This window comes from Artemia franciscana, chromosome 9, assembly GCF_032884065.1.
Source record: "Artemia franciscana chromosome 9, ASM3288406v1, whole genome shotgun sequence".
Taxonomy (NCBI): domain Eukaryota; kingdom Metazoa; phylum Arthropoda; class Branchiopoda; order Anostraca; family Artemiidae; genus Artemia; species Artemia franciscana.
The window spans coordinates 33,857,877-33,875,154 of NC_088871.1; the positions used below are offsets into that span (position 1 = coordinate 33,857,877).

General features: G+C 34.8%; 1 protein-coding gene across 4 annotated transcripts in view; it reads right to left on the minus strand.

The window, feature by feature from the left end:
* The window catches only part of LOC136031309 (serine/threonine-protein kinase atr-like), a gene marked incomplete at its 3' end in the record, with an annotated part of 115,048 nt that overhangs the window by 67,215 nt on the left and 30,555 nt on the right, over positions 1–17,278 (minus strand). For all 4 annotated transcript variants that reach the window (XM_065710764.1, XM_065710766.1, XM_065710765.1 and 1 more), the window contains 4 exon segments: positions 434–546; positions 6,213–6,756; positions 12,998–13,128; positions 16,491–16,713. In XM_065710764.1, coding sequence (XP_065566836.1) covers positions 434–546; positions 6,213–6,756; positions 12,998–13,128; positions 16,491–16,713 — 1,011 coding nt within the window.

A 17,278-nucleotide genomic window follows, 5' to 3' on the forward strand; every position in this document is an offset into this window, starting at 1 on the left:
CAAAAAAGACGACTGCCTAAGGGCGTGTTCTAGAACTCAACTATCATCAATGATAACTAATTGTTTGTTGTTAGGCTCAGCCTAAAATGGCACGTAACAGCAAATTTATCCCCTGCCATAATTCAAAAAGCTATCAATGTAGTCTGTCCTGTAGTAGTTTCGATAAAAGTCGTTGAAATCCTGGTATCTGTCATTGGAACAAAAACAATAAAGAATAATTAAATATTTGTCATATTAAAACAATTATTATTTATGTTGTAACCAATTAAATATAACTGATTATTTTTATGATTACTGAGTTCTGGAACATACCCTGGCATTACATCTTCAAACACAAACCGTTCTTTACATAAAACAATAACGTTTTTTGTGCATAAAAAATAAAAATAAGAAAGCAAAATGAAGCAAATGAAGAAAAAATCATCTTTAGTACCTGATCTTGCAGCTCTTGTTTTGCATATTTTAGACATTTAAGTCGCCACTGAGGAGCTACGTCGATACAAGTCCTTGAAAGGAGTTTAAAAAACTTCAACTTCATGTTAACGTCTACAAAATAACTTATTAAATATCCATATATTGCTAGAGAATCTTAAAAAAAAGCTATGGAAGTTTTCACGAGAATACCTATAAACCTAAAATAGCTCTAAAATGGAAGTGAATAGATAGTACTGGGCATGTACCTACTCTTTCTACACTTAGTCTATTAGATTACAAAAGATGGAAGCAAAAAAGATTAAATTAAAATATGAAAATAAAAGGAGTTTCTACTTTATCTCAAGACAGAGAAAAGTTAACACTGCTATTCAAACATTTCAATCCAGTACATAGAAAAGCCATTACCGAAAAAACAAATCCCAAAGGCAATTTTAGAGGAGCGGATTAGCACTGGATGGATAGGAATAGATGAAAAGTGCGCAAATTATTTAATTATTTAATTTTAATATAATTTGATTTAATAAAATTTAATTTAAACGACCAGCTGCCCTCAGGCGGACTGGTGCTGCAATGACCTGTTAGTAGGAGTAGCAGCAGCAGATTTTCAACGAATTTATAAATGGAAAAGGCTGTGCACTAACAATACATTCTTTATGTGAACTCTATATGAACTTTATATGTTGTTTAACATATGACATCATTGACTTAGTGCCTGTGGAGTCAATACACATTATGTCCAATTAAGAATTAGTATGTTTTAATATCAGAAGATCGGACATTTTGTTTGAACAGTCAGCATTTTTTCAATAACAAACACACCTATTTTTGTCAACAAAATTATTTAAAAAAAAAAAACAACATTGATATGAGATCGTGCATTTCCAATTCAAAGCAAAGTCAGTAAAATGACAAATTAACAATTTTCACGAGGCATCTTAAAAGAAAAAAGAAGAACTATAAAAAATTAAAAATAGACCAGTAAAAAACAGACTAAACGAAAATAAAAAATAGACCAGTACTGCTGTAAAAGATAAGGAGGAAACTCTTTCTCAAAGGAAGTGTAATTACCAACATTAGCAATAAACATGACAAGGCACAGTGAATAAAAACTTACAGAAAAATTTAGCGCAGGAAGGATATAACGAACGAGTCTTGTGTTATCTGCAATCTTAATGCTTACAAATTTTAAACTGTATGTATGGATTTATTTATTTATAACCCCTCATACAAAATAATGAAGTGATGGAGTACATTGAAAAAAGAGGAAAGAAAGAAGAAAGAAACAACATAACGTAATTACATTCTAAAATACAAACAAAATAATTCCACGTCAAAAAACAACGTTTCGCCATTCATGGCCGGTTTGCTTTTTGCACATGTGTGCAACAAATTTTAAACTTAGCTGTAAAAATGGTACTTTTTAAGTTTTCTAAACAAGAGCTAAGATCTCAAATGACACTTGTGACGAGGCGAGAAGAGCTAAGAGTCAAGAGATCATATGGTATGAGCTCTAAAAAAAATTCTATGAATCAATAGATTGATTTAAAAAGGAAAATAAGAGGCTTAATGCCGGTCAGGATTTAGAATAAGAGCTCTGAGTCACGATGTCCTTCTAAATATCAAAATTCATTAAGATCCGATCACCCAATCGTAAATTATAAATACCTAATTTTTTCTAATTTTTCCTCTCCCTTTAGCCCCCCCAGTGTGTCGAATCTGGGAAAACGACTTTATCAAGTCAAATTGTGCTGCTCCCTGACACGCCTACCAATTTTCATCGTCCTAGCACGTCCAGAAGCACCAAACTCGCCAAATCACTGATCAACTCCACCCAACTCCCCCAAAGAGAGCGAGAATCCAGTACGATTCTGTCAATCACGTATCAAGGACATATGTTTATTCTATTCACCAAGCTTCATCCCGATTCCTACACTCCAAGTGTTTTTCCAAGATTTCCCCCTCCAACTCCCCCCAATGTCAAACGATCTGGTCGGGATTTGAAATAAGAGCTCTTAGACATGAATTCTTTCTAACAATCAAATTTCATTAAGATCCGATCATCTATTCGTAAGATAAAAATACCCCAATTTTCACGTTTTCCAAGAATTCCAGTTTCCCCCTCCAACTCCCCCCAACGTCACAGGATCTGCTCGGAATTCAAAATAAGAACTTTAAAGCACAAGATCCTTCTAAATATCAAATTTCATTAAGATCTGGTCACCCTTTCGTAAGTTACAAATACCTCAACTTTCAAAATTAACCCCCTCCAATTCCACCAAAGAGAGCAGATCTGGTCTGGTTATGTCAGTCACGTATCTTAGACTGGTTTGTATTCTTCCCATCAGGTTTCATCCTGATCTCACCGCTTTAAGACACTTTAAGTATTTTCTAAGATTTCCGGTCCCCCCCCCCCTATTACGCTTAATCCGGTTGAGATTTAAATAAGAGATCTGAGTTACGAGGTACTTCTAAATATGAAGTTTCATGAAGATCCGATCACTCCTTCGTAAGTTAAAAATTCGTCATTTTTCTTATTTTACAGACTTAACCCCCCCCCCCCTCCAATATTATGTTTTTGATTTACAAATTATGTAAATCACGTATGTAAGACTTCTGCTTATTTTTATCACCAAGTTTCATCCCGATCCCTCCAATCTAAGCGTTTTCCCTGATTTTAGGTTCCCCACCCCAAACTTCCCCCAATGTCACCAGATCCAGTCAGGATTTAAAATAAGAGCTTTGAGACACAATATCCTTCTAAATATCAAATTTCATTGAGATCCGATAACCCATTCGTAAGTTAAAAATACCTCATTTTTTCTAATTTTTCCGAATTAACCCCTCCCCCAACTACCCCAAAGAGAGCGGATCCGTTCCGGTTATGTCAATCATGTATCTAGGACTCGTGATTTCTTTTTCCACCAAGTTTCATCCCGATCCCTCCACTCTTAGTGTTTTTCAAGTTTTAGGTTTCCCCCTCCCAACTCCCCCCCCCCCCCAATGTCACCATATCTGGTCGGATTTTAAATAAGAGCTCTGAGCTACGATATCCTTCTAAATATCAAATTTCATTGAGATCCGATCACCTGTTCGTAAGTTTAAAAAACCTCATTTTTTCTAATTCTTCAGAAATAACCCCCCCCCCCCCAACTATCCCAAAGAGAGTGGATCCGTTCCGTTTATGTCAATCATGTATCTAGCACTCCTGTTTATTTTTCCCGCCAAGTTTCATCCCGATCCCTCCGCTTAAAGTGTTTTCCAAGTTTTAGGTTTCCCCCTCCCAACTCCCCCCCAAATGTCATCAGATCCGGTCCAGATTTAAAATAAGAGCTCTAAGACACGATATTTTTCTAAACACCAAATTTCATTGAGATCCAATCACCCATTCGTAAGTTAAAAATACCTCATTTTTTCAATTTTTTTAGAATTACCCCCCCCCCAACTACCCCAAAGAGAGCGGATCCGTTCCGATTATGTCAATAATGTTTCTGGGACTTGTGCTTATCTTTCCCATCAAGTTTCATCCCGATCCCTCCACTCTAAGTGTTTTCCAAGATTTTAGGTTTCCCCCCCTCCAACTCCCCCCCCCCAATGTCATCAGATCCAGTCGGGATTTAAAATAAGAGCTCTGAGACACAATATCATTCCAAACATCAAATTTCATTAAGATCCCATCACCCATTCATAAGTTAAAGATGCTTCATTTTTATATTTTTTCCGAATTAACCGGCCCCCCACTCCCCCCCCCCTAGATGGTCAAATTGGGAAAACAACTATTTCTAATTTAAGCTGGTCCCGTCCCTGATACGCCTGCCAAATTTCATGGTTCCTAGCTTACCTGGAAGTGCCTAAAGTAGCAAAACCGGGACCGACAGACAGACAGACAGACAGACAGACAGAATTGGCGATTGCTATATGTCACTTGGTTAATACCAAGTGCCATAAAAATCGGATGGACAATACCCTTAAAGTTAAGGAGCTCCTCCGGATATTTTTAAAATCAGCTCTTTATCACAATTCTACCTTCTTTTTTTACTTTATTTATTAATTTTTTTTTACAAAACTACGGAGTATTTTAATGCTTCAAAAGCCTCCAATGCTTCAATGCTTCCAAAAATTTTCAGTCAACTATTCTCGCTAAAACGAGCCACTTCAAAAATACGAATTCATTTAGAGTTCTTGCCTGATAAAAACTTTGAAAAGAGGATATGGTTATAGTGCTAGTTCTAGTTTTTGGGCCCACAGCTCTTGTAAACTATTGCTCAAATCATCAAAATTACTCAGGCCAACAAAATTCCTGTAAAGAGACAACCTCTTTAGTACTTTTCAATCTTGCTAAAGCTGCTTATTTAGCGGACATCTATGACCTTGTAGAATTACGTTATTGACAATAATCTTTTGAATATATATATTATGCAAAGCTATTTTATATTTACTGTTCAACACTTGTATTTTAAACTTAATTTAAGTTTTTTTTTAATATTTATTAAGGAAATTCTTTTATATTTACTTTTTATTTTATCTTGTTTATGCTTCATATTTTATACCTTTAATTATTGGACTGTTAGAGACTAATATGTCAGATACTCATGAACAGAACGAGCAAATACAGTCAAAAGCAATAGAAAGGATTCGTAGCATATTTTTATTTATTTTATAAATATGGGCGGGATAATGAATTCAGTAATTGCGCTCGCAAAAACCTATTAATTGCCCTGACCCTATGCTTAAATTACCAAGGACACTATAATAAAAACATTTTTGCGCCTTGGACCCGTCTTAGGCATATTCGTAATTGCAAACCGTGATTTTCTAAACACTTATTTTGCTTGTGTTGGAACATATGCAGGGAGGCGAAAAAAGTCATCAAAGACAGAGTTTTGTTTGTTGAACAACTAATGAAATTCTCTCTTTAAGAGGAGGCCATCTCCAGGGCCCAAAGACCCGAGTGCACAGAGAAAGGTTGTGAGTTCACATATAAAATCCAGAGTGTATGGGTGAACTTTTTCCTTTGCACTAACGAACAATCTAAACTAATCAAGCAATAAAACCAAAATTTAGTACAGAATAATTTTGAAACCGCGAGATTTTGAATAACTTTTTAAATGGTATAGCACCTAGCTTTTACAGAAGTTTTTTTTTAATCACCAGATAAAAACAATGAGTACTCGACAAAAAAAATGAACTTTTTTTATATATATAAAAGACAGCACAACATCAAAGTTTGGAGGCATTTTCGTCAGTGTTGCAAAACTAAACCGTAAAAATAATCAAGCGAAACTAACTGGTTAAATCTGACAAAGTTTTTCATCTGCAAACATTTAAACAGCAGCATTTTGTTGGTCGTAGATGGTAACTACACCTTCTAGGGAAAGCTAAACCTTCTAAAGCTGTTTGGTGCCATGGGTTAATAGCTTATTTTTTCGCTTGTTTTGAGACCACGTTTTTTTTCTTTTTTTACTTGGGACCCATTACTATCGAAAAGTGCATATGGAGGTCTTTATTATTGAAAACTGACTCCCCAATCTTTCCTAATTTGATGGGTGTCTAAGTTTTTACGAAGCCATTCAAAAAATCAGATTTCACTGTCCTTAGTGTTTTAAAAAATTGATTGCTCGTTAGAAAGAAAAATCAGATAAATACAGATCCGGCAAATCAAATTTACTGAAGTAACTGTATAACGTTCAATGAGCAGCTTTTATCTTAAAATGTCTCTTCATTAAAAACTTGCAAATAATCCGGACTAATACTAGTGGTAAATACAATTAAAAATTCACCTAGTAGGGGGTCCACTAACCGAGCCATTTCTTCAAACATCGCTTTTTTCTCTACCACTAAATCTAGGAAATTAACCTCATAAACCATCCAGGGTAAAGTCATCATTGCAACAACCCAGCTAAGCAGTTGCTGAGGCAAACCTTTGACCATATGATAGACAGACAAAGCCGATACCACGTCTATTATTGGCGAAATAATATCACTGAATGCCTGAGCTGAATCACAAATCTTCAAGATCTTTGAGATATTCTCTGCAGCTACCACTGATATAGAACTTACATCAATATCATACTCGAGCTTTACTGCACAATATGCAAGCAAATATTGAAGTCTCAGAAGTGCAACGCATTGGGTATTATTACTGTCCTTTGCTAGAGAAGATGCTAAAGAGTGGAAAGAATTCAATATCATCTCAGTAGCTGGCAAGTGATAGTTTCGATGTGTATGGGTCCTTTTTGCTGGCGGCTCATTTACTTCCGTGACTACTTGACTACAGGACATTTTTTCAGCCCTGATTATTGTTTCTATAATTGTCAAACTCTCCTGAAAATAAAATATTCAATCAACTTGAAAAGTGAGTTAAGGATCAAAACAATAACTCTTTTGTCAGGAGGTAGTTAAAAAGGAAGGAGCTCCCAGATCTGTTTTATACTTTAAACCTTAATTTTTTTTATTCATCTTTCGGGAAATGATCCTTCAGCTAGAAAAAATAAAATGTAAATAAACAAAAACGAAATAGACGACGCAAAAAATCTTCACTTTACCAGAGTATAAAATTGCACGTATAAAAGAAGCGTCCATTTATTTCACGTACCATCCATTTCTTTTCTTGGGTACCGAAATGGCAAGCTTCTTTTTTGGATCCTAAAATTAGCAATAATCTAACAAATAAATTATATACAGGGAGACCCTATTGAACCATACATTTCGTTATTCTATTTTAGTATTGTACAAGAATTATAAAACTTCTATTCTGACTTCAGATGGCTTAATTTATGAAGTTATTAGTAATCAATCTGCTACATAACACAAAGGGAGATGCACTTTTTTTCCTTATTTAAGTGCACCTGAATTGGCAAGCTATCCTAGCTTTTGACTCTGTCGGGGTCCCAGAGATTATAGTGATTCAACTTCTGCTTTGCATAAAGAGATACACCATCTATTTTATTTTTAGATTTTTCGAAGGTACCGGAATTACCAAGCCAGTTCCCCAGCTTTACACTAATTTGGGTCCCCAAATTAGCAAATTGCTACCCCAATTTTTGATGAAATAGAGCATCAACTCGGATAACGGAGGCCCAATTTTAGTAAGAACCCAAAATTGTGCGAAAAACTAAAAACAATGTTAGTAAATTCATTAAAAGTTTTAAGTCCTACCTTGAATGGAATTAGCTATTCGGCACATCATAGCTATTATACCGACTAAATTATTACAATTTTTTGGGGTCCTTCTTTTGATGACTTTAGTGGATCTCAACCCTTTCATATTGACCGTAAATCTTTAAATGAGTTTTTGTATGCAAAATGGTTTGATGAGTTTAAAAATTCTGTTGGCACATGGCCGGCTAACTTTTTTTTAAAATAAAGATGACCTTATCTCTGCATCAAAAATCCACCCAAATAGCAGATTCACACAGGTTATTACAGGATATAGCAGATTGCTTTAGATTGGGGAAACCGGACTCTTCATGCTGCTTTTGCGGTCTAATTGAAACATGTAGTCATCTATTTGATTGCCCTGTTTATTATAGAGTACTTATAGTAATAGAGTTTGAATTAAGTGAATATGAAATAAGTGTCCATTTTCTTTATCGTTGATAATTAGAAACAATAGAGTTCGGACTATTGTAAACAGATTTTTATCCCGCACAAAGAGACTTGACTTTCAATTAGTGTTTATGTTTTGTTTTTGACAATGTGTATTATTTTTTCTCTTTTTTGTAGTGTGTACGTGCTTTCTTTTCTATGAAATATCTATATTTTATTTAATCACGAAATAAAGTATCTATCTATGGGGAAAAGCTCACTTTCTTATTGATTAATTTAAAGAAAAGTTGTCCATAAGAAAGTTTTTTCGAAGTAAAGAACCACATTAAAACCTAAACCTAAGAAAAATAAAGTCATAGTAATTCAAATTATTACGAATGAATAAATGAAACCGAAAACAGAATATTAAACGAATAATCACATCAAATATAAATGTGGCCGATACTGTTATGGAGGAAAAGAAGGATCGTAAACGACAAAAACTAAAAGGAATTATTACGTCAAACTTAAAACGAACATAAATTACAGCAAATAAGAATTGGACCTTTAAAGCTCGGAACCTTTAAAGGGTACCCTCTTTCAGTTTGGGTTATCTTTATGCTTGATCCGACATTCATTTTTTCAGTACCTTTAGGTTTTAGTTTATTCATACATACTAAAATATCCTCATCAGCAAAAAGGGCGCGGGCAGTGGACTGACTGCCCTCCAATTACTTTCGACCCTTAGAAAAGGCACTAAAACTTGCCATTTCCTTCTAATCGAATCAGCCCTATCCCAAGTCTCAGCAGCCACAACTTCTATGGGAAGTGGCCAGGAAAAACAAATCCTTGAGAGGAATATGGCTCTTTACTAAGGTGACACAAGAGCGTTGCCTCTGATTTAATCAGACGAAGAGACAGCAAAGACTATTTTTTAAACGTGTAAGTATGAAAACGGACCACTGTTCCACATTATGTGAGTTTTGAAATACAAAATTATGTGTTTTAAGTATATATTTCTATTTAATTGTTCCTACTGTGGTGAATGGATTATAGACCTAGAGCCCCAGTTCCTAATAAGTTACATTAGGATCTCAATAAACTTAAGATCATGAGCACGAGACCCAGAAAGAAATGTGGAAACAGATTAGGGGAAAAAAAAAGGCTCTTTTCCTATTTCAAAAGTTTTATGTAGAATCATACAAGTACGCTAATGGGTGAGGCTTTTGACGAAGATAGCAATTAAATGAGCAATATTGTATTTATGTATTATATAAAATGTTTAAGTAAAATATCTTTTGTTTTATTCACTGCTTTTTTCAAACATTTTACTCGTTTTGCCCTATATATTTCTATATTTTCATATTATTTATTTCCCTCAAAATCAAGTGTTATAAAAAACAACTAAATAAAATTGTAAACAACAAATCAAACCAAGCAACGATTTAGGGAAAAAACGCAAACAATCAAAGTAGGCCTAGAAAAAAAAATGAATAAAAATAACATAATCGAACTGAAAATTAACATTTATTAAATTCTAGAAAAAAAATAGAAAAGGTTAGGGAACACTTTGGGATTTTGAGGAAAAGTTGCCAACTTCAAATTCAGCTATCTCCAGCGGCTCATAAGTTTTAAATATCGATTCTAGTTTAGTATTACTAAAACAAAGTGAAAAAATGAACTAATATTTAGAATTATATTTAGTCAATTATAGTAAATATGGAAAATCCAAATTATATGTAATTTAAGATATTAAAAATATACAATATTTTTTATACATGTAAATGCAGAGCGTTCTAAGAAATTATTATGGGGGCAAACAGTTTAATATTCAAAAATATACCAGAAAATCAACAGTCGCGAGAATTGGGGAAGGGAAACAGACTCTTCCTGATTATTTGGAAGTTGAGTTGCCACAGGAGAAAAAGAAAAGTTTGCATCTATGTATAGAAGTAAAAGGGTAACATGTCAGCTTACAGCCTGTTCTATACTATCATCTAAGTCTCTTAATTATCAGAAAAGTCAATATTATTTCGATTATTGTCAGGGGAAGAACAAAAGAAAACAAATCCCAGGGGGGAGCAAAAAGAAAGAAATCGTTACAGTTCGGTAATTTCTATAATTTCACCATCTATTTCAAGAATCGCTGAGCTTCTTTGGAGCATAGCTTCTCTGCCTTCTCCCAAATACCAGTCATGAAGAGAACAAGCATTAACAAGGAATTAAGAGCTGGAAAGGAAGTCTTTCCTATAGCCTTTTGCAGGCTACTGAGTAAGAACATGCTGGTGACACATTCTTCATCCATCTCAAGAACATATTAAATGGCTAAGCATTAAGCATCTTCAGCATTTATGCCTTTGAGAGTTCCAAATCCAACAAAACCTTTGTTAGGGATTGAAATCCCTAAGCATTCTTCATCAAGACATCTGACAGAGGGGTTAACATATCAAAACAAAACTTTGGTCAGAGACTCTATTGGATTTTCCAGTTGCCCCTTTTCAGGATTCGTATTCAATTTTGACCTCTATGAAGGAAGGATATCTCAAAATTCTTGTCATTAGCATTACCAGAAGGTGTAGTCATATCTTAGCGAAATTTAGAGGCAAGTAAGATTTAACATCTTACTTATAGATTTTATTGATCAAGACCCGATCCGAGCTCAATGGGAAAGGGAGGAGAGTTCTAAAACTCATATTATCTGATCAATAGCGAGAATATTTTGTATAAAGTAACATTTGATATACTGTTTCTGCCTTTCTTATACCAAGGACCAAATCATCATCTGTATAGGATGAGCAAGGGCAAAAGTAGTTTTTTGTCATTGAGCATCTTATATAGGAGGATGCTAGGCTTATTCACCTTCGAAAATTCCCCCTCCACCCACGAAAAATTCATCCCACATACAAAATTGATCAGCCACGGAGAAAATGCGACAAATAGAAATAATGAAGATAAGAAAAATTATTTGATATTCTACCAATATTACAGATTATAGGGGTAGAATGTACTGTAACTGATCCTATAGTATTTGTTTTTACATTTTATTTTAATCATTTGCTCGTGTTTGGGGGGTTGAGCTTCATAGCAAGATAAGATAAAGTTTAATATTGGGCTCTGAGGGTAATATCAACCCCGAAGGCAAACTAATTACATATTTCAAAATTCTGAACAAAACAGACGTCTCAAAATGTGATTCGAAATCATAGGAATCGAAGAAGGGTCGAATAGCCATAAAGAAACCGAGAGGGAGGTTAATTGCCCTCCAGTAGGTTTCAGCCTTTTCAAAGGACACGAGAACTTTCAATCTTCAATCGAAAAATCCCCCTATCAAGTTCCTAAAATAGTCCTTCTCATTTGAAGTGCGTGGGAAATAAAACTTTTGGCACTTTTCTGGCCCTTTTTGGGCTGCACTTTGAGGGGAAGCAATACTGTTTTAATTCCCTTCATCATTGGGATCCCCTTAGCCTAAAGTTTCAGGCCAATAAGAAAAATTTGGCACTTTTTTGAGCCCCCTTTGTTAAAGGAGGAACCATTCTCAAAGCGACCAGTCCTTTGAATAATTTTTTCAACGCTAGTCCCCTTGGCCCATGGACTTAAAGCAGTAAGCTCCAAACTGACCCGGGAAGAGTTTTTGTGGCTCATTTACAGATCCCTAACCTCTCCGCCTTCACACAGCAAAATTAGATGATCTTTTTGACCCAGAAAATAATCAAAGAAAGTTTAACACCACTGGACTCCCAAGACCAAACGTGCCCCCCTTTTTTCTACTATAAAGTATACCTGTAAAGAATTGACGCTTCGCGTAATTTACAACCCTTATCCCAGCGACTCTGGGAGTTACGTCATAATATTTAAAGAAAAATTGATATATTAAAAAAAGCACTAGAGCTCTCAATTTCCGATTGAATGACCATTCTCCAAAGTTTCTACGATCACGAGCCTGGGGAGGGGGTAGAGGTGATTCATTTGAGGAGCCCTAGAGCAAATTCTATGTTTATCTGAAGGCTCAACGAGAGTTAGGATGTTTTGACATTAAAATAAACTCTTCGAGACATTTATCCTCTTCCCACCTATATAACGATTCACCATCACTCCTTTAAATTAGTTGATGCGCGCTTTCACATCATTGCAAATAATTTTATGAAATCTGACTCAAATTAGTTTAGTTAAATAAAGCTTTAAAATAAATGCCAGAAAAAGTTTCCTGCAATACAAAGGGAGACACCACCCTGCAGCAACCTTATTCAGGTTTAGTTTAAATAAAAAGAGATGAGGGATTAATCCCCGCCCCCACATTACTGGCTATATTTATCTGAAGGCTCAATTTCCAAAATTTTCCAGTGGGAATTTTCCGCAGGGATAGAATTTCCTGCGGGGGGATGGGAATTTTCCACAGGGATAGAATTTTCTGCAGAGGGATGGGAATTTTTCGTGGGGGAATTTTTGGGGAGGGCAATAAGCCATACCCCGCATAGGATATCGTGGCTTTTGGGAGTGCAGTCTGGAAAAAGATGAGTGTCGAATAACTCTCAATCGCGCCTCCACTGGAAGAGGATGTCAGATCTATGCTGAGGTTGGTGGAATATTTATAGCGTCTTAATGAAGTCAAAACTCTGCATTGATGAGGGGGCTCTTCAATTCTTGTACTGATTAATCAGAAATTACGACTGGATTTCAGCCAAAGCTAGTGAAAAGTAAGAGAAGGGAAATTATTCTAGTTTTAGCCCATACATTTTAATGCATTTCTATATGGAGGGTTCCGAGGTGAGCATTTTCGTAAAAGAATTATTCCAGTGGGTTTCATAGTTCAAATGTTATTGACACTCGAAATGAATACCCACGAATGTATACCATATTATGCGAAGTTTTCCATTCTCTTAATTAATTTGAAAAAATCAACATAAAAATTTTTAGTTTCCACTGGTGGCATCATAAAAAAAACGAAGCCTTAGATAAAAATGGGTTCTCTTCCATTCTGTAAGTACTGTTTTCATTGTGCGTGATATTCTAACTAGGTATTCCTTGAAATACACTTTACCTTATAGTAGGAGCATGATTCTATTAAAATCGACATAATTTTTTCGTCTGCTGCATCTACAAGCACATCTGATACACTTCGCTTGGCATACAGTCCAGATACTTCAGATAATGGAAAATTTGGCCATTTAACTGAAAAAAAATCCACAAAATTAAGAACTAGATAAACACCCGATAAACACGATAACTGAAGAGTTGCAACTTTTCTGTTATACAGGGGGTCCTATTCAAAATGGACAAAACTTGGGAATGCAACAGAGAACCTCAGTATGGATACATTTCTCTTTTGCATAGGTTAAGTATCCGCATACAGGTGAGGATAGATGGAAGATGGATATTCATCTAAAAGGTGTTCGAAGGGTTCTCAGAGGAATTGCGAACCAACAATTTACTTTTACATGTGTCCTATCCCTTCCCCCGGCTTCGCCTAAAATCATGGTTGCAGCGGCAGCTGCAACCTAGTAAAGGATATCCTATAAAAGTTGGAATCGAGTACACAAGTATGATCACGTATATTAATCTTTAATATCTAGTTTGGGAGTAATTTTGCTTTAGCCTTAATCCGGTGCATTAAATCAGGGAATGTAACCTAGCATATAGAATTAGTATGTTAATGCACATTATTAATTGCCAGTCCTCTTCTCTGCGACAGGAATAACTATTTAGACCGAACAAAATAACATAGGTATCTTTTTCCCTGAACTCATACCTGAACAAAGTATTTATTAAATTTAATATCATTGAATTTCGTGACTTGGCACTAAACATGTGACTTGAAACTATTAAAATAATAATAAAATCGAAAATAAAACAAGCATCATTCATGCTGATCAAATTACTTATTAAATTATGATCAGAAACTGCTTTTTTTTCCTTTTTTTTACCAGACTTTAATTATTAGCATTACCAATGTCTCATAACTTTTTTCATTTAGTATATGAGTGGAGCTGTTTTATCGCAGAATTTAATATCGAGTTTGAACTCTATCCCATTCTTCCTCCTTCCCCCATCCCCCTTAACCCCAAGTTTTTGAAGATTTCTATTAATTTTTATATATTCCGTTTTTTTGAAGTCCATATTCTATATTGAATCTAGCCGATAGAACTCCTACATTGGCAATTGGCGCTATGAAAAAAAAATAAATATATATATATATATATATAAAAGTCACTACTGTTACAAAAAAGAAAATCACGGCAAAAGTCTTTCATAGTCCTAGTTGCTAGACTAAGCAACAGATCTCTAAAACGGATCTTTGGCACAATTACGAAAATTTTTTTAGGCTAGGTAAATCCATGGGTTCCATGGCTTGTACAAAGTGGTTCGAGAAACCTTGATACAAATGTCGGGGAAATGAATGAATTATCTGAGGTTTTGAGAGTTCAGGGTGTGAGAATAGGACTAAGAAATAACGTTAAGGAGACTGAGTCTTTTAAACTAGGAATAAATAAGGGTGATGGTTTGTATAACAGTTAAAAATAGGGATGAAACCTTTTAATCGACAGTGGACAGATATAAAGTTTTTAACTGTTAATTTTTTAACTGTTTATTTTGTACAGTTAAAATTTTTTATATCTATCGATTAAAAGGTTTCATCCCTATTTTGAACTGTTATACTTTCGTCATGGAAAGGCAGTGTCGTCTTCGAAGTTATCTAGGTGACGGTTTGATGTTAAGTAGCAAGAGGATTGGCCAAATCGATAGTTTCACTTACATAGGTACCATTATTAGAAAGGGGGGAGGACACCGACTAGATCAGAAAAGCAGAATAGCGAAGATGTAGGGTGTTTCTTTGCAATTGAAAAATGTTTAGAAAAAGAAGAAGATGGGTTTTCGAATGAAAATTAGAATACTGGTAGGGTATATACTAGTCCTGTTACTGATATCAAAAGTAGGGTTAGTCTAAAGCTCAAATTTTGGAAGGGTAACTGACTTCTGGTTCCAGATAATTCTGATTTTAATAGACTCTAGGATGGGTATTTCAGAAAAATCCAAAAATAGTTGAATATGAAACTGGAGAGTTTAAAATCTGATAACGTAGAAGATAGATAGAACAATTTTAGGAAAATAGTTTACTATGCAGCAGAAATCTTAGAGAGGAGAGACAAAATGCAACTAGGAATATTAGTAAAAACGCTTATGCTTCGTAGAAGAGGGAAGGGGTCTCAACAACAAATTTCTGAGTGATAAATCACACAAGAATAAGAATGAAGTAAGAGAAGAAGAGAAAGCGCTAAAGTGTGAGAATTAAAAAATGTAAAATGAAGGCCATGGATAAAATTGCAAAGGATTTGAAGGTGCAGCCAGACAGCATAATCCTAAGATTTTTGATCAGCATATTCAAAAACTTAGAGGAGGTAGTCAGTCTGGACTTATCTCAATTAAAGCAAGGAACTGGGCCTTAATTAGTGATCAGGGAGGTGTTCAACCATAATATTTTATGTATAAAATGTTACGACATTTGGAGATGTTAAGCCATTATAAAGCTGTAAGAAATAATATAGAAAAGAATGAATAATACCCGACAGAGACATTAAAGGATTACAAAATAATAAAGCCTCAAGTACTGACAATGTTGTTGAAATCTGATTATTGCAAAGTTAGAGATAAAATTACTGATGATTATGAATATGATTTTTGGACCCAATTTTCTAGGGCTATAGTGAAAGAAAGGCTAAGATGGTTAGGCCAAGTTTTATGGATGAAAGATGACAGATTGCCAAATATTGTGTTTTTTGGCCATCCAACACGGGTCTAGTCAAAAGCAAGTTATTCTCAAATAAGTTGGTAGAGGTCATAAATAAGGTTTTAAAGAAAGTTGGAAATAGATGGGAAGGGGTAAAGAGTGAACCTTCGAAAGCACTGGGAGGAGGAGGAGCTTACACAGCTGTGTTGGCCGCGGGCAGCTTGGTACTACAATAAGTCGTTGATACTAACAGCAGTAGTAGTAATAATAGGGTCTATGCACGGCTCTAAAACTTGGCTGCTCTGAAAGGGTGATGATATACTGAAGTTCTTCCAAAAGAATTGTCTAAGGAATATTCTAAACAATCGTTTGAATGAGTATAAATAAAACAATAAACTATTCGAAAAACTTGGTTTGGTCCCATTTCCTAGAGCTACAATGAATGAACTGTTATAATAATTAGGACACGCTTCATGGATGATAGTTTGCAACAAAATGTGCTCTTTGAGCACACATTTGGAGTCAAATGAGAAGCAGGCCGTCTTCACATAGGCTGGGATGAAGTCATAAGAAATTGTTTCAAGGAAAATGAATGGGAGCACAGGCAGCGGTGCTGGCTTCAGTACTCCGACGACTTGGCAGCAGCAATATTAGTGTCCCAAAATAATTCAAAAAGAAGAAAGTTTGCGGATTCCCTCCCAAAACATGGAATGATTTAAGGTCGTCTCTGAGTTTGGTTCCTATACATCGCACAAAAAGATAGAATGAATACAGATTTTGACTTAACGAGATATTTAAAAAAAATTACCTTCGATAGCATATTTCAGGAAAACGAAGGCATTCTGAAAAACCGCATCAGGATTTTCCTCTTCTAAGACAAATGTTGCAAGTTTATTGATCATTTCTATTGCTAAGGCAAAGATATTTGACCAGTCGTATGTCTCGATGTTATTGACCTCTTCAATGTCTTTTCTTGCTACTGGAGAAGAAAACAAAATACCTAAAGTTTGGACAACACGGACCGAGTCTTTCTGAAAAAAAAAACAAAAGGATATTGATCATAATAACAAAAATAAAGATATTATGATAATTCAAAGAAATATTCTAATATTTGAAAAATAGAATAGAATTTATCTGTGAGTTAATTTCCATTTTTTAAGAAGGGTAAAGCCAAATACCAAGTTGGTTTTTGCTTTTTTTTTGGGGGGGGGGTTTAAAAGTGGATTTAGTTGACAATTTTTCTAACGACCCTTAAATAATGCACCTTTTCTTGCAATTTCTGCCAAAATACAAGGGGACATATTCTATACAATCAAACTACGCATGTTCACACATTTCTTTTTGGTACATTCGAACAGCGATATCATCATCTTTTTCCTTTTTGTAAAAAAAAATTATTGAAAATATATACATCAGAAAAAAATACAGCAGATGACAATAAAATCTCGACAATAGACCATTTACAAAAGTAAAAAAACAAAATTTGTTTTTAAATATTAAGGCTAGGGTACTCTGTAGATAGAGTTTAGTTTGAAGAAACAAATTAGCCTTTTATTCGCTTTCCAAAAAAAAACAAAAAACTGGTCTTTTATCTTA